General features: G+C 40.2%; 1 protein-coding gene across 1 annotated transcript; it reads right to left on the reverse strand.

Moving 5' to 3' along the window:
- Positions 3,313-18,609, reverse strand: LOC109838326. The gene is made up of 6 exons (XM_020406777.1): positions 18,586-18,609; positions 18,316-18,513; positions 17,988-18,233; positions 17,735-17,917; positions 17,071-17,666; positions 3,313-3,495 (listed from the first exon to the last, which is right to left on the reverse strand). The coding sequence occupies exons 2-6, from the start codon at positions 18,503-18,505 to the stop codon at positions 3,313-3,315; spliced, it is 1,398 nt and encodes a 465-aa protein (XP_020262366.1). The 5' UTR covers positions 18,506-18,513; positions 18,586-18,609.

Consider the following 18,688-nt stretch of genomic DNA (forward strand, 5'->3'; position numbering starts at 1 on the left):
CTTGGAGATCAAACCATCATCAATGAGCTCTCCCAAACTCCACCTTCTTCGCAAACATCTTCTCCTACTTGAAAAATCCATTTTTCAATCATCAATATCCCGACGATCTCGCCAATCCTCGTAGTGTGGCTCCGCCTTTGTTTTCTACTTGTGAAGGCCAACTGAAGTTGCGCACAACTCCAGTTTTTCAATGGTGACTGTCTTTGTCAACATGTCCGCAGGATTTTGACTCCCCAAAATCTTTATCAAATACAACTTTTCGTCTTCAACTAGCGAGCGTATAAAATAATATTTGACGTCGATGTGCTTCGTTCTGGCATGATATACTGGATTCCTAGCAAGATGTATAGCGCTCTGGCTATCACAATAAAGAACTCCTCTCCCTTGCTTCAGATCCAACTCTTCATAAAGAACTCCTCTCCCTTGCTTCAGATCCAACTCTTCCAAGCACCCGTTCAACCAGATCATCTCCTTGCTTGCTTCAGTCACCGCGACATACTCAACATCGGTTGTAGATAAAGTCACAATCTTCTGCAGACGTGAGATCCAGCTCACTGCTGTCGACGCTAAGGTATAAACATACCTCGTGGTGCTTCGCCTCGTATCATGATCACCGACGAAGTCCGCATCCATGTATCCCTGCAGCATCAACTCCTTCCTCCTGAAACATAATAGCTTGTTCGTTGTCCCTCTCAAGTACCACGTTATCCATTTCACGGCCTTCCAATGCTGCTTCCCTGGATTGCTTGTAAATCTTCTCACAACTCTCACTGCATGGGCGATGTCCGGTCTTGTGCAAATCATCGCGTACATGAGACTCCTAATGGCCGAAGAATATGACACCCTACTCATATGCTCTCTATCTGCATCTGTCTTAGGCGATTGCTCCTCAGATAGCTTGAACTGACTTCCAAGGGGTGTGCTAATAACTTTAGCATTATGCATGTTAAACCTCTGAAGTACCTTCTCAACGTATTTAGTTTGGCTCAATCTCAATGTTCCTTCAGCTTCATCCCTACTGATTCGCATCACTAGAATCTGCTTCGCTACCCCAGATCCTTCATTGTAAACTCCTTTGCTAGCTGCTTCTTCAAACTGTTTATCTCCTCTAAACATGGACCTACTACCAACATGTCATCAACATATAATAACAAAATAATAAAGCTGGACTCGAACCTTTTGAAATAACAGCAATGATCCGAATTACATTTTCTGCAGCCATTGTTCTGCATGAAGTTATCAAACTTCTTATACCACTGTCTCGGAGCCTATTTCAAACCATATAAGCTCTTCTTGAGCTTGCACACCATCTCTCCTTTCCTTCTTTAATAAAGCCAACATGCTGCTTCATGTAGATTTCTTCATTCAAATTACCATGAAGAAAGGCAGTCTTCACATCTAACTGCTCAAGGAAGAGGTCTTCTACAGCTACCAAACTTAACACCACTCTGATGGTTGTGAGTTTCACAACAGGGGAAAATATCTCCATGTAGTCCACTCCTTCCCGCTGTTGAAACCCCTTCACTACTAATATGGTCTTAAATCTCTTGTTTCCATCACTCTCCTGTTTGACCCAGTAGACCCATTTGTTATGTAAGGCTTTCTTCTGTGCAGGTAGCTGGGCTAACTCCCATGTCTCATTAGTGAGTAGAGAATCTATCTCCTCCTGCATAGTAAGCTCCCACTGCTGAGATTCACTCACTTGCATTGCCTCTTCATAGCACTCCGGCTCACCGCTATCTGTCAACAATAGGTAGATAAGAGATGAAAGATATCTGGGATTTGGTTTGGGTACTCTGGATAACCTCCTAAGCTCCACGTCCTGGGTAGTTTCTTCTGCACCTGAATCCTTCTCCATTCTCTGATCAGAACAAACATCATCACCCCTATCTGGAAGTTCCTCTAAATCCATGTACTCGGATCCACATGTATCCGTAGTGCTGCTCCCACGGCTTTGGCTATCCTTAGCATTTTCCTTGTTCTTGTACATCACCTCCTCATTGAATATCACGTCCTTGCTTCTGATGATCTTCATGTTCTTCTCATCCCAAAGATGATACCCGAACTCATCAATACCGTATCCAATAAATGTGCACTTCTGTGACTTAGCTTCTAGCTTGTCTCTGACATGGTCACTGATATGAATATAAGCCACAACCAAATACCCGCAAGTGTGTGAGATTTATCTTCTTTCCACTCCAAACCTCCTCTGGAATCCCAAAATCCAATGAAACTGATGGCCCGTGATTAATAAGGTAAGCTGCCGTATGCATCGCATCCGCCCAAAATGTCTTAGGCAGACCTGCATGTAATCGCATGCTCCTGGCACGCTCTGTCAAGGTTCTGTTCATCCTCTCCGCAATGTCGTTCTGCTGCGGCGTCCTTGGAGTAGTCCTCTCTAAGCGAATATCATTCGTAGCACAGAACCTCTTGAACTCCTCTAGCTCGCATTCTCTACTCTCTAAGCGAAAGTATTGAGTCAGTCGTAGTAGTATTAAAGACTCAAACTCGAGCTCCCCTCGAACAAAGATGTCCTCGACCAAGATTTCATCTTAAAAAAACCCTTAAATTTTGAAATTTATGTTCCTAATTACAATGCTAGGCGACCAATAACATGTAAAATTTAAATAACACAAACCAATAATGTAATGATCATAATTTTCTGATGCTGGTTTAAATAATTTTTCTGGTATTTAAATATTAAATATTATTTTCTAAAGAGTATTTATATTTTTCCCTAATTTTCTAGAATTTTCTAATGCAACTGTATTACAGTCATTAGTATTAGTCATTGTTTAGTCACTCATACACGTATTTTCTACATTAGTCACACACATTTCAATTTGCATATTTTATACTATTTTCACATCAGTAGTCTCAAAAACAGTGACAAATTCAACAACTAATATAATATCACACTTATCTATATTTTTATATAACAGCTAGTATCACCACACAACGTAAGCATCAGTATCACACAAATCACACACTTATTTAATAACAACTCTCTCTCTCTCTCTCTCTCTCTCTCTCTCTCACTCCCTGTAAAAAGAGAAAGAACCTATAGTTCTTCGTCTAGACAGAGGACAACTCAGCACACCCACTTCTTTTGACAAAACACACTCCACCGAAGAGCCGCACGCAACCTCAAGCCGCCCACGAGGTACACACCGACTTCACCACCTCCTGTCGCTCTCTCCCTCTCCTACAAATCTCTTCTCTACGTTCTCTCTCCAACTCCATCTCTCACTCCCTCTAATCTCTTCCTCCAACTCCTGCTCCTCTCTCTCCCTCTAAACCCATAGCCCCACCTCAGACCCGCCTCCACCTCCAGGCTCGCCGCAGCTCACACCCAACCATCGTCACCTCTCTTCTTCGCTGTCCAACTCCACCGCCCTCAGCCCCGACGACAGCCGTCTCCTCCTCCCTCCTCAACTCCTCCCTCAACCCTTCATCACCCCTACCTCCATATGACGCCCATATTTTCACATATGACTGCAGTCCAAGATGAACCCAGATATGTTAAACCTGCCATGCACTCACACTGTGTAACAATAAGTTTTACCAATCATAACAATATCCTCTAGTGGAATCAAAATAAAATACAGGTACAAAACAAGCAAAAGAAAGGAAATAACTACAATAGACATGATATAGAAAGAAAGATCTCATAAATAAATCATGTCTCAATGAATAACCTGGAATACATCTGATATCCAAAATGAATAAATATAACTCGACAAGAAACAACTGAAAATCGTACTAAGGCATACTGTCTTTACACTATGAAATAAACTCTAAGGCCTGAAAAAAAAATATAAAACTACGGTAGAGCCTTTAATAAATCTCATGTGACGGCGACTATGTAAGAACTCCGTCATCCTGTGACTCTCTGGTACTCTGAATTACCTGAAAGAATATTAAAAGAAAAAGAGCAACAACAAGAGCGTCAGAGCGTTATAGCAAGATCACCTCCATCCGTCCCCAGGGAAAGGGCTGCTAGAGGGAGTGGAGGCTCTATCTATTAAGCATAGTCTATCAAGATTATTTTCCCCCGTATCTAATAGAATTAATATTTAGACACCTACAATATGAGACATATTACGTCGACCGAAATAATCCAAACAAGGAAATCCTTATGTATATACCATATATCCCAAATTGTAAACATCTAAACATTAATACCGAACTAAAGATAAACAATCTAAATAAAATCAACAATTAAAAATTCACAACACGAGACTGGTACGACGAGCCCCGCTGGAGCCCACCGAGACACCCCGACAACCCCGGAAACCTCCTCCCACCTTCGGCAATCCCAGATAACGGGGAAAGGCTTCGAACAACGAGGAACAAGCTCGATCGGTGAACAATTGCACTACAGAAAACTGTAGCTTTGTGCCGATTTTACACGCACTTTCCGATCACCCCGACCTTTGTTTCTGTCGATTTCTTCTCCTATGAGTAGCCCTATATGTTGTCTATTACCTCCAATTTGTATCACGATCTAACTCACTCTCTATCTCTCTCGGTATCGTTCGAAATATCGCCCGACGGTAAGCAGTTCGCAGATTCTTACAGTTTTGTGCCGACTTCGCACGCGCTTTCCGATCATCTCCGTTCTCTATTTCCATCGATTTCCTCACCGGTGTGTAGCCATTTATATTATTTATCACACGATATCTCCCTCTTACTTGGGCTCATTGTCTACCTCTTGTTATATCACTTTGAATAGCGCTCATCGTTACTAACATCTCTCTTTCGTATTCTAACCGATTGACTTTCCACCGAGCTCGCGGAACCCGTTGTGACCCGTGCAGTCACCCCGACGACCCCCGCTGCTCCTCGACTACTTGAGGAAAGATCTCACTTCTTACAATTATCTATAATTCATCTTTCTTGAAAATAGGTACAGTTCAAGGGAAAAGAAAAAATAAAAGAAAAGAAAAAATCACTGTTCACAAAAAAAATCTAATTTTTTTTTAAAGATTAATTAGAATAATTATAACGAGAAATAATTTAAAAGAATTTATTTTTGAAAAGAGTTATTTTGAATTAATAAATTTATAATCATGTAATTAATGGTTGTAGAACATGACATTTCATGTGTAAAACAATCGTTGATTTCAGATTCCTCTTGCACTGTTGTTATACTAGATGTTACCTAGTTACTACTAATTTCTATGAGAAGTTTAGAGATCCGAATAGTAGAATATTGATGAAATCGGTTTGCATGCATAAATATATTAAAGTTACTGTTCACAGATACTGTTCAGGATTTACGGTTCTTGATTTCAATTATGTGTCATTGCATAAAATTAGTTGTATTTATTTATTATTTCTTGTTGTGATTGAGAATCATTAGGAGTTCATGATTTTAGTGACTTTGCACGTCATGAACAAAACCTAGAGACATGGGATGGGAAAGTCATGGTTCATATGATCGGATGTGGTTGTTGATGTATCTTCCAGATTCGCACCAGTGACCTGTTTCGTCCTGGGGTTGGTCTGTTGGGCCAGTGGTGTGTTTCATCACTTTGGTCAGCGACCTGTTTTGTCACCCGAGTTTTGCTTGAGTTCAAATAGGCCGAAATTGGATTGCGTGTAGTCCTCTCATCGACTGTTTCCCGGGATTAGATACGCATAGAGGATTTGTGAATAGTCAGTTATCCGATGATATGAACGTTGACTCTATGTGAGATGTGGACCAGTGAACCATTACATGATGGCTAGTTACATGACCTTGTTACTTGGATGATTATTGTTTCTTCTGATTGTTATACTTTAGTGGTGGATTGCATCTAGATTGTTAGTAGTCTAGTTGTATGCTTCTTTTGTTATTATTGTTATTGCATTGGTCGTTCAACCATTTATATTCTTCCTTGTGGGATCTTTGTAGGCGTCAAAAAATGCTGAGAGGTATCCAAACACAGCTCAAAAGGAAGTCATCCAAAATGTCAAACGCAGCGAGACAGTGTTTGCTGTCCCGCCAGCGAGACAGTATTTACTGTCTCGCCAGCGAGACAATGTTGAAATGGTCAAAACCGCCTTTGTAACTGCCCTACACGTGTCCACTAACTGTTCAAGAATGTGGGAAACATCGTGGGCGAGAATCACGTTGATAACTGCCAAAAAAACGGGTTTGAAATGTGGAAAGGCAGTTACAGCGAAAACTGCCAGGAATATTCCTTTTTCGAGACAGTGTTTACTGTCTCGCGGGCCGAGACAGCAAACACTGTCTCGCCCGCCGAGACAGTAAACACTGTCTCGCGGCCTAATTTCACCGTTTTGTTGAGTTTTGCAGTTACAGACCCCTGAGGCTATAAATACCCCCCTAGGGTTAGTTCTGACAAAGGCTGATCATTTTTGAGCACTTTGGAGCAGACAGAGCAGAGTTCTTGAGCTTCTGGCAATTCCTTAAGATTCGAGCTTTGACTTGATCTTAAGAAGAACGACTATCTTACTTTGATAAGATATCGTTTCAAGTTCTCACTTCGATAAACGAAGTAAGAATCAGTAAAACCCCTTCACGATCTGTGATTCGGCGGTCCACGAACCAAAGCGTTCCCGGTACAGGCAAAGATCCCACACAAGCAGCGATCCAAACAACGATCCTGCGTTTGTTTCTAAGAACTTGTAATTTTTATTTTGTTATATAAAAGAGGTCTTATAAAAAGACCATTTCTTTGAATTTATTATAATCGATCGAAGATATAATGAATTCCACAGCAAGAGCAACTTTTGACGCAAACAAGCTGGCGACCACAGTGGGAGCCAACGGTCTCGCTGCCGAGCCGTCGTGTCACAGCCGATCAAGATACTGGTTGAGTCCATGGTTGAATACGAATTCGACCAAACCAAGTTTGAGGAATATCTCTCATCATCCTCTTCAAGATCTTCATTGTCTCGTAAGTACAAGAGGATCTCACAATTGAGGAAGACTTACATGCCAAAGAAGGCACAAAATAAAAACTCTCGCCTGATTGTTGCTGAGGATTTTACTTGCAACACCTCTGCTCATAATGACTCTTATCTAGTTAAAGATTAATCAAATAAAAGCCCACCGGCACTGACGAAGAGGGCTCGTCAGAGACAACGTCAGCGCCACGCTCGTCAAATAGCTAAGACCTTGGAACAACCCGACGGAGTTCGTTATCATGCGGACTTAGAGTCGAGGAGGCATCGAGTGGTTCAGTTGTCTCAACGACCAATCATTCATGTCTCTGCTAAACTCACGACAGGGGAATGGACTATTGTCAAAAGGACTCGTTCGACCCTCAAAGAACGCATACAAAAACGTCGTGCAAACGCCTGCTAATGCCCATGCTCTCTCACAACAAAGACGAGAAAAGAGAAAGGAAATGGTGACCAAAGAATCACCAAAACTTCGTCAAGTTTGGATTCCAAAGTCTGGACTTAGACGAGAAAGGAAGAAGGAAACGGTGGCCAAAGAACCACCGAAACTCTGCCAAGTTTGGATTTCAAAGTCTGGACTTATGCAAAATCAGCATTCGGAGCCCGTTAAGACTCCATACCCGCAAGGGGGTGGTTTTAAACGTGCGACTCCCGACATAACCTTGGATCGCTCAAAGACAGAAATAAGTTGTCTTGAGAATGCCAACAAGGTTTTACACCCCCAGAAGAAGACGCATTCATCAAATGATATCGTCATACCTGGGAGGTCATGCCAACAGACGATACGATTTTTTGGCAATCATACCGATGAATCGTATTATCAAGTTGGGGTTGTGAATAATTTTTGAAAGAGAGTTATTCGAGAAATAAACTCTCATTGTTCCTGTGCGCGACTCGTTAAAGCAGCATTATCAGAATGTGACTGTTTCAAACGAGAAGCCATCCCACGAAGAGTCTCTGTATCGTTGAAGCCTAAGCCGAGACATTTTCACAAAAGAAAATCAGCTGCCCAAGATGATGAATTCCCTGAAGTTACCATCAACGTGGCTGATAAAAGAAAGTCTAAGCGGTATTCAAGTGACTCAAATCCTGACTTTTCCCCGAGAGGAAAAGTCAATCCAAGAATTGCTCAAAGGATGTCTCGACTCCAATTAGGAGCCATCAGACGCAGAGATTACAAAAGAATGCAAGAAGGAATGTCCTCGGAGGATGAATTCTCGGACACTTATTCTGCAATCGCTTCTGATGATACAATGTCTAGCACAGGACAAATCAGAGAAGTATTCACAATCACTGCTGATCAGTTCACTCAAATACTTCAGGAAGCTCTAGCCAAACAACGTGAAGAAATTAGAGCTGAAGTGAAGACAGAAATGAAGTTGGCTATCCAACAAATGAGAGAACTGTTAACTCAACAGCCTCAACCTCCTGAGTCCAATCAGCAATTTGAATCCAGCCACCACACTCGGAATGTTGTAGATGACAGTGATCCAGAGGTGGATGAAGTCATTATGGCTGATACACCTCCCAATGGCAATAACGCTGGGGGTGGTTTAACGGATCCTCCCAATAACGATATTGGGGGTGGTTCAATAGCACCTCTCACTGGGGGTGGTCCAATTATCTTTACTCGACATCATTCAGAAAGAAATGAAGACGATGACGGGAAAATGCAAAAACTTGAAGACAAAATCAATGCTTTGATGACGGCTCAAGAAGTTAAGAAGACGGGTATTCCATGTCCTTATCCGAGGGAATGGGATTCAATACCATACCCGACCAAATTCAATCTGATTAACTTCACACCGTTTGAAGGGAAGAGTTCGCCGATTCAACACTTGATTTATTTCAAGTCTCATTTGGGCATAATCTCTGGAAACGAGGCCTTAATGATCCGGTCATTCGTTGGCACCCTTCGTGGGCCCGCCTTCGATTGGTACCCCATCCAAAACTTGGAAAGATTTAAAAATACGCGGTGAACAAGCTGAATACTTTCTTAAAAGAAAGAAAGTTGAGAGAGGTCAACCGACGACATCCACAATTCCAGTGAACGCGACTCTCGATCCGAGGTTCCAAAAGGAGTATTCTTTCGAAGATGATGAAGCTCCAACCATATTGGAATACCTCCTCGCCAATGACAAAATTGAGCTGTCACCTATTAAAGATCAGGAGGGAGATAAAATGATTACAGATCCAAACTACTGTGCATACCACAGAAGGGTTCTTCATCCCACCAATATTTGCTTTGGACTCAAAAACAAAATCCAAGCCTTAATTAACTCCGGCGTCATAACGGCAAAACAAGCCGATTAAAGACGACCTTACTCCATTGGATACACGAGTATAAACTATTTTCCTTGACTCCGATGAGTATACGAGTATAAACTGCTTCTTCACGCCACTCCGAAGAGTATACGAGTATAAACTGCTCCTCGATACTCCAACAGGTATATGAGTTTAAACTATTTCCTTTCTTTCACGGGAAATTCCTGGAGAGCGCCATGCATAGTACTCTTAAGGATAACCTGATCATGCAGCTGAATATAATGATAAATCCAGTTTCATGAGAAAAGCTGGGGGTGGATGGTTCATGTAAACGGGAAGTTCTCGGAAGAATGCTATATGTAATTTTCTTAGGGATAACCCGATCATTACAAACAAAGTGATAAACACTACATCCCCACAGACCAGGAGATAGAATATAAAATTCTTCCTCTCCATCATCGGGTTTATCTCTACCAACAAACAAGAGACCAGGAGATAGAATATAAAATTCTTCCTCTCCATCATCGGGTTCATCTCTACCAACAAACAAGAGACCAGGAGATAGAATATAAAATTCTTCCTCTCCATCATCGGGTTTATCTCTACCAACAAACAAGAGACCAGGAGATAGAATATAAAATTCTTCCTCTCCATCATCGGGTTCATCTCTACCAACAAACAAGAGACCAGGAGATAGAATATAAAATTCTTCCTCTCCATCATCGGGTTCATCTCTACCAACAAACAAGAGACCAGGAGATAGAATATAAAATTCTTCCTCTCCATCATCGGGTTCATCTCTACCAACAAACAAGAGACCAGGAGACAGAATATAAAATTCTTCCTCTCCATTATCGGGTTCATCTCTACCAACAAACAAGAGACCAGGAGATAGAATATAAAATTCTTCCTCTCCATCATCGGGTTTATCTCTACCAACAAACAAGAGACCAGGAGATAGAATATAAAATTCTTCCTCTCCATCATCGGGTTTATCTCTACCAACAAACAAGAGACCAGGAGATAGAATATAAAATTCTTCCTCTCCATCATCGGGTTCATCTCTACCAACAAAAAAGAGACCATATTACTCTAATAGGTCCACGAGTCTAAACTGTTTCCCTACCATCAACAGGAATTTTCTGGAGAATATCACTCAAAATATTCTTAAGAATAACCTGGCTACCTCCCAACGGGTATACGAGGTTAAACTATTTCCCGAGAACTCCAAAAAAATACATGAGTATAAACTGTGTTCCTATGAAGACTGATACAGTGATTAACAATGCAGTATGAATTTGATGACAAAAGCTGAATTCACAAGTATAAATTCCAGCTTCAATTCAAGATCTCGACGACGGTCAAGCGATGAACGCCATGCCGAAAAGACCTTAGCTATTCTACAAAGCACTGAATAGACTGAGAGACAAAGAAATCAAGTGTTGAAGCCATCTACAGGTTTTTCTATACGGTCTACCCAACCAAGCATTGAAAGGATCATAAGTAAGACCTATCTTATTCAAAGCATCCCAGAACTCCTCTATAAAAGATTGAGTCTGGAATACTTTGGAGGGGGTATCTGTAGGCGTCAAAAAATGCTGAAAGATATCCAAATACAGCTCAAGAGGAAATCATCCAAAAAGGCGCCATGCGAGACAGTCTTTACTGTCTCGCGGGTGAGACAGACTTTTACTGTCTCGCCCACGCGAGATAGTCTTCACTGTCTCGCCGTGCGAGATAGAATTTACTGTCTCGCACGTGAGACAGCTCTCAGAAGGTCAAAACTACTTTGCATAACCGCCAACACGTGGCCACTAACTGTTCAAGAACGTGAGAAACTTCGTGGGCGAGAATCACGTTGATAACTGCCAAAATAACGGAGTTTGAAACGTGAAAAGGCAGTTACAGCGAAAACTGCCAGGAATATTCCTTTTCCGAGACAGTGTTTACTGTCTCGCGGGCCGAGACAGCAAACACTGTCTCGCCCGCGGCAGCCGAGACAGCAAATGCTGTCTCGCGAGCTTGTTTTCCGCCAACTATTCCTGGAGGTTATAAATACCCCCCGAAGGCCATTTTTTGAGGGAGGCTGATCATTTTGAGCACTTTAGAGTAATCCAGAGCAGAGAGAGAGCAGAGTTCTTGAGCTTCTGACAATTCCTTGAGATTCGAGCTTTGACTTGATCTTAAGAAGAACGACTATCTTACTTTGATAAGATATCGTTTTAAGTTCTCACTTCGATAAACGAAGTCAGAATCAGTAAACCCCCTTCACGATCTGTGATTCGGCGGTCCACGAACCAAAGCGTTCCCAACACAGGCAAAGATCCCACGCAAGCAGCGATCCAAACAATGATCCTGCGTTTGTTTCTAAGAAGTTGTAATTTTCATTTTGTTGTGTAAAAGAGGTCTTATAAAAAGACTATTTCTTTGAATTTATTGTAATCGATCGAAGATATAATGAATTCCACAGCAAGAGCAACTTTTGACACAAACAATCTTGTCGTGTGACATGCACGCTGACGTACTCCTATTCTCTCGGGTTGTATGTCAAACTTAGAGGACGGACAGGTTCAGCAAGAGCCAGAGTATTCTCAACAGGAGTGCTTTGCAGGTAGAGCAAAAGAAGAAGCCGAATCTTAGTTATTTCTCTTAATTAGTTGACGGTCCTAATTTACTTTAGTAGCACTTTTCATTTTTGCTTGATTAATGTATTTTTATATTTCTCCAGTATTTCAGTTGGATAGTTTTGTATCAGGGCATGTTTGACCCGAATACTATGTCTAGGATGATATTTTATTTGTGATATGGATCATTTTGTTCTGAGTTGTTTATTATATTCCTACTAACTGTGATCGAGGACCTGTGACTACGCATTATATTGCTTGACGCTTAACGTATTAGATTGAGTAGAAAGTGTCTAGTACTATTTCTCCTCAGTCTAATACGTCGCGAGCTTATTCGCATTCTGGTTCCCTAGTATTTTGGGAAGCGGAGCGTGACAAATAACATCTTAAATCTAAACCCTAATCATATTCCCAGAGGAATAACAACTTGACATGAGGGGGGGGGGGGGTTATTGGTTGGTGTAATTTTAGGGTAAGTTGGATAATTTTTGGGACTTTACTTTATGGTGTTATTCATTGAAACAATGAGATTGAGATTTTATTTTAAGATGTTATTCATTAGGAAAATAAGATTGGGACAATTACCCCCCACTTTTCTCAAATTTATCCCACTTCTACACAAGCTTTTTGTCTCAACATCCAAAAATTACCTCATTCTTAACTTTGGGGCAATTACTAGGAAAGTGGGATAATTTTAAAGCACTAATTTATTAAATATCTAATATATTAATTGTATTATAATATATAATATATCTTAATTATATTATATTATATATTTCTATTATAACGTAAGATAATAAAATATTATATAATATTATCTAATATAACATTATTATATATCATTATATATATTTAATATAATAATATATTAATTATATTATAATATAATTTATTATATAATAATTTTCTATTTTTTAATTATACTTTATTATATTAATTAATAGTCTTAAATGTATTGCCAATATTATGTTAGTTATAATATTAAATAATATTTTAAGACTACATAAAAATTATAAGGGAAAATTGTATCCATGCCCCAAAAGCAAAAACTTCATGTGACAAAGCCCCTCATATTTTTCCCATGTGGATCAGCCCCTTGAAGTGTGACACTTTATACTGCAGCCCATTTTTATTAATTATCACATGCCAGCTAAAGTAAAATTTTCAAACTATCCTTATCCTCTCTCCTCTCTGACCCAACACTCACATCATCTCTCTCTCATCTCTCCTTTCTCTCTCTCTCTCTCTCTCTCTCTCTCTCTCTCTCTCTCTCCCCCACTTCCTCTCTCTCTCTCTCTCTCTCTCTCTCTCCTCTCTCTAAAACTAAGAGCTTTATTAAGCTCGTCGTCCTGGCCGAGACGCACAGAGCATTAATCTATTAGCTAGAAGAAGAAAAGAAAAAAATAAAAAAAGAAAAAAAGAAAAAAAGAAAAAAGAAAGGTAAGGAGAAGTAGAGTAGAAGGGGAATGAAGAGAAATATCGTAATTAAGAAATAACGAAAATGTGTATTAATGTATCTCTATGAATGAAATTGCCACGGTGCCGCCGAGCGATATTCGAAACAATATAACGAGAGGTAGAAAATGAGCCCAAATGAAAGAAAGATACCGTGTGATAGACAATATAAAGGGCTACACACCGGCGCAGACGGTAGTGAAAACGGAGACCGGAGGTGGACGTAAAACACGCGCGAAGTCGGCACGGCGCTGCTGTTTTCTGCTCGTTGCTACCGCCGAGCGATGTTTCGGATATTACCGAGAGATATAGAAAATGAGTTAGAGCGTGATACAAATTAGAGGTGATAGGCAACATGTAGGGCTACTCACCAAAGAAGAAATCAGCAAAAACGGAGATTGGAGACGATCAGAAAGTGCGTGCGAAGTCGGCACAAAACTATAGTTCTTGCCCACATCCCACCAGTTCTAACTTGTATCCCACCAGTTCTAACTTGTATCCCACCAGTTCTAGCCCACATCTTGCTAGTTCTAATCAAAGCCATTGTTTTTTTCATGCTAAGTTGTTAATTCTGGGTTCCACGTTAGTTCTAGCCCACATCACACCAGTTCTAACTTGCCCACCAGTTCTAGCTCACATCTTGCTAGTTCTAATCAAATACCTTGTTTTTTTTCATGTTAAGTTGTTAATTCTGGGTTCCACGTTAGTTCTAGCCCACATCCCACCAGTTCTAACTTGTATCCCACCAGTTCTAGCTCACATCTTGCTAGTTCTAATCAAATACCTTGTTTTTTTTCATGTTAAGTTGTTAATTCTGGGTTCCACGTTAGTTCTAGCCCACATCCCACCAGTTCTAACTTGTATCCCACCAGTTCTAGCCCACATCTTGCTAGTTCTAATCAAAGTCCTTGTTTTTTTATGCTAATTTGTTAATTCTGGGTTCCACGTTAGTTCTAGCCCACATCCCACCAGTTCTAACTTGTATCCCACCAGTTCTAGCCCACATCTTGCTAGTTCTAATCAAAGCCATTGTTTTTTTCATGCTAAGTTGTTAATTCTGGGTTCCACGTTAGTTCTAGCCCACATCCCACCAGTTCTAACTTGTATCCCACCAGTTCTAGCCCACATCTTACTAGTTCAAATCAAAGCCCTTGTTTTCTTCATGCTAAGTTGTTAATTCTGGGTTCCACGTTAGTTCTAGCCCACATCCCACCAGTTCTAACGTGTATCCCACCAGTTCTAGCCCACATCTTGCTAGTTCTAATCACAGCCCTTGTTTTTTTCATGCTAAGTTGTTAATTATAGGTTCCACGTTAGTTCTATCCCACATCCCACCAGTTCTAACTTGTATCCCACCAGTTCTAGCCCACATCTTGCTAGTTCTAATCAAAGCCCTTGTTTTCTTCATGCTAAGTTGTTAATTCTGGGTTCCACGTTAGTTCTAGCCCATATCCCACCAGTTCTAACTTGTATACCACCAGTTCTAGCCCACATCTTGCTAGTTCTAATCACAGCCATTGTTTTTTTCATGCTAAGTTGTTAATTATAGGTTCCACGTTAGTTCTAGCCCACATCCCACCAGTTCTAACTTGTATCCCACCAGTTCTAGCCCACATCTTGCTAGTTCTAATTAAAACCCTTGTTTTTTTTCATGCTAAGTTGTTAATTCTGGGTTCCACGTTAGTTCTAGTCCATATCCCACCAGTTCTAACTTGTATCCCACCAGTTCTAGCCCACATCTTGCTAGTTCTAATCACAATCCTTGTTTTTTTCATGTTAAGTTGTTAATTATAGGTTCCACGTTAGTTCTAGCCCACATCCCACTAGTTCTAACTTGTATCCCACCAGAATAAGCCCACATCTTGTTAGTTCTAATCAAAGCTCTTATTTTTTTCATGCTAAGTTGTTAATTCTGGGTTCCATGTTAGTTCTAGCCCACATCCCACCAGTTCTAACTTGTATCCCACCAGTTCTAGCTCACATCTTGCTAGTTCTAATCAAGTTAGAACTGGTGGGATGTGGGCTAGAACTAACGTGGAACCCAGAATTAACAACTTAACATGAAAAAAAGCATGAAAAAAACAAGGGCTTTGATTAGAACTAGCAAGATGTGGGCTAGAACTGGTGGGATACAAGTTAGAACTGGTGGGATGTGGGCTAGAACTAACGTGGAACCTATAATTAACAACTTAGCATGAAAAAAACAAGGGCTTTGATTAGAACTAGCAAGATGTGTGCTAGAACTGGTGGGATACAAGTTAGAACTGGTGGGATGTGGGCTAGAACTAACGTGGAACCTATAATTAACAACTTAGCATGAAAAAAACAAGGGCTTTGATTAGAACTAGCAAGATGTGGGCTAGAACTGGTGGGATACAAGTTAGAACTTGTGGGATACAAGTTAGAACTGGTGGGATGTGGGCTAGAACTATAGTTTTGTGCCGACTTCGCACGCACTTTCTGATCGTCTCCAATCTCCGTTTTCGCCGATTTCTTCTTTGGTGAGTAGCCCTACATGTTGCCTATCACCTCCAATTTGTATCACGCTCTAACTCATTCTCTATATCTCTCGGTAACATCCGAAACATCGCTCGGCGGCAGCAGCAAGCAGAAAACAGCAGCGCCGTGCCGACTTCGCGCGTGTTTTACGGCCACCTCCGGTCTCCGTTTTCACTACCGTCTGCGCCGGTGTGTAGCCCTTTATATTGTCTATCACACGGTATTTTTCTTTCATTTGGGCTCATTTTCTACCTCTCGTTATATTGTTTTGAATATCGCTCGGCGGTACCGTGGCAATTTCATTCATAGAGATACATTAATACACATTTTCGTTATTTCTTAATTACGATATTTCTCTTCATTCCTCTTCTACTCTACTTCTCCTTACCTTTCTTTTTTCTTTTTTTCTTTTTTTCTTTTCTTCTTCTAGCTAATAGATTAATGCTCTGTGCGTCTCGGCCAGGACGACGAGCTTAATAAAGCTCTTAGTTTTAGAGAGAGGTGAAAGAGAGAGAGAGAGAGAGAGAGAGAGAGAGAGGAGATGAGAGAGAGAGAGGAGAGATGAGAGAGAGATGATGTGAGTGCTGGGTCAGAGAGGAGAGAGGATAAGGATATTTTGGGAATTTTACTTTAGCTGGCATATGATAATTAATAAAAAGGGGCTGCAGTACAAAGTGTCACACTTCAAGGGGCTGATCCACATGGGGAAAAATATGAGGGGCTTTGTCACATGAAGTTTTTGCTTTTGGGACCTGGACACATTTTTCCCAAATTATAATTTATTACTATATATTAAAGTATGATAATATATATATAATTAATATAATATAATATATTATTTAATAATATTATTTTAATTAATAATGTTGAACATATTAATAGTATATTATAGTTATTATAAATATTATATTTTAATAAGGAGCCATGCCATCAATTATTCTATTTAAATTATAGTAATTATTATAATAATAAAATATTATATTATATTTTAATAATAATATAATATTTTAAATAATATTATATTGTATTAAATAAAGGGAAAATTGCTTGGAGGAACCAAAAAAAGTTGGCTCAAGCATCCTCCTCCCCAGCCCCAAAACTCTAACCCCCAAGCCCTAAAATTGAAAAAAAAGTGCAACCAAGCCCCACATATTAATAGTATATTATAGTTATTATAAATATTATATTTTAATAAGGAGCCATGCCATCAATTATTCTATTTAAATTATAGTAATTATTATAATAATAAAATATTATATTATATTTTAATAATAATATAATATTTTAAATAATATTATATTGCCTTCTCAGCAATTATTTTATCTTGAAAGTTCAGTTGCTGTAACAGGTCTTCCTCAACATGAATTTCCTGCGTCAACTCAGACTCCAAGACATCAAGAGCATCCTTGGCCATTGCAAGTTCCTCCTCTAAGCGAGCTATTTCCGCTCGACTCGATTTTATATCTCGGCGTAGGTTGACCTTGGCTTGTGTCCTTTTGCCAATATTCACCCTAAGCTGGTGACTATGGGCTCTTAATTGTTGGAGTTCAGAGTTGGCAGATTCTTGAGAATTACGCCACGCTTGCAGCCTGGATTCCATATGAGAAGCGATGTAAAAAGGTACGCCTTTGGTGCGAAGAGTTTGCAGAAGTTCAATATGTTGCCTCAAATCAACCAAATAAGCGGTGACTGAATCGGCTAAGTCGTTATACCCTTCCTCTCTGAACCCTGATATAAAACGCTCAAAAGATTTTTTATAATTCTCAAAATACGATCTTTTGAAGAGAATGCGATCGACCATAGAGTTCAAAAAGGAGATGAAGCCTTGGAGATTAGAGCAGATAACAGACTTGTCCGGATCGTCATCAACCAATAACGCTTGGATTTGAGTTGATAATGATGAAGGAACTGCGAGAAAGTCAAATAAGTCAGTACAGTATATATATATGCATACAAGACAACAAACTAAAGCATACCAAATTCGACGGAAGAACCTTCAGCATGACTTGGTTCGCTCAAGGATGATAATCTGGATTCCTGAACAGTCAAGATTGGTTCAGGAATGGTAGCTGTTGATGCACCCGCTACATCAGGGACTTTTTCAACTAAAGTCTCAGAGGACGGCGGGTCCAAACTAAGAGACTCTTTAAGAGGAGATTCTACAAACAGGAGGATTACAATGAGCATAATGATAATCCGAGCTTGAAACAAACGATAAATGAAACTCACCAATTCTAGTCACAACATCGGCCGATGTACCAACTTCTTCAGTTGGTCTCGCTTTTGTTGCAACTGGACTAATCTGGGGAGTGACAGTGACTTCTATCATCATGGGGTCCATAGGAGTAGAAGGTTGAGGTTCAAGAACTGATGATTGCAAATCAACTTCGGTTCTTGTCCACGGCACAAGTTCACTACCCTCCAGTCGATCAGACGTACCAATGATTATAGTAGTATCAGTTCCAGCAACTGGTCCTATAATTCAAATACTTATATGGTTAATCAAGTTAAAATATATATGTATGCATATATGGAGTTTACAGAATAAAGGTCTTACTTTCAGAAGGACCTGCTTCTGTTGGACCGACTCCAACGCTGGATTCCGTGGCTGCACCAGGAGTTTTCCCCGATAGTAAGTCGGAGATATACTCATGGTCGCCTTCAGAGAGATTGAAATCGAGGTGATGTTCATTGAATTCCTCGACCTCTGTTGTATGCGTGGTCTCTCCTCCAACAGATTCGTGCATTGTGACATCTACAAAATGTGTTGAGTCGTAAATGACACGTAAATTTAAACAAATTTGCTCAAGACAAAGATTGATTTTACCTTCATTGGTCGGGGCGGATTCGAGAGCTTCACTATTTGTACCTGCTTCTTTTAATTTGACTAAAAGGAGAGAAAGCGCACAGGTCATTAGAGGAGGCACACG

This window comes from Asparagus officinalis, chromosome 4, assembly GCF_001876935.1.
Source record: "Asparagus officinalis chromosome 4, Aspof.V1, whole genome shotgun sequence".
Classification (NCBI taxonomy): domain Eukaryota; kingdom Viridiplantae; phylum Streptophyta; class Magnoliopsida; order Asparagales; family Asparagaceae; genus Asparagus; species Asparagus officinalis.

Bases quoted from the DNA above. Each gene is read 5' to 3' on its own strand.
- LOC109838326 (XM_020406777.1), bottom strand. From the start codon at position 18,505: ATGCACGAATCTGTTGGAGGAGAGACCACGCATACAACAGAGGTCGAG. The intron at 17,918-17,987 runs GTGAGTTTCATT...TCCTGTTTGTAG, and splicing joins CGATGTTGTGACTAGAATTG to AATCTCCTCTTAAAGAGTCT. The intron at 17,667-17,734 runs GTATGCTTTAGT...ACTTTCTCGCAG, and splicing joins AGGTTCTTCCGTCGAATTTG to TTCCTTCATCATTATCAACT.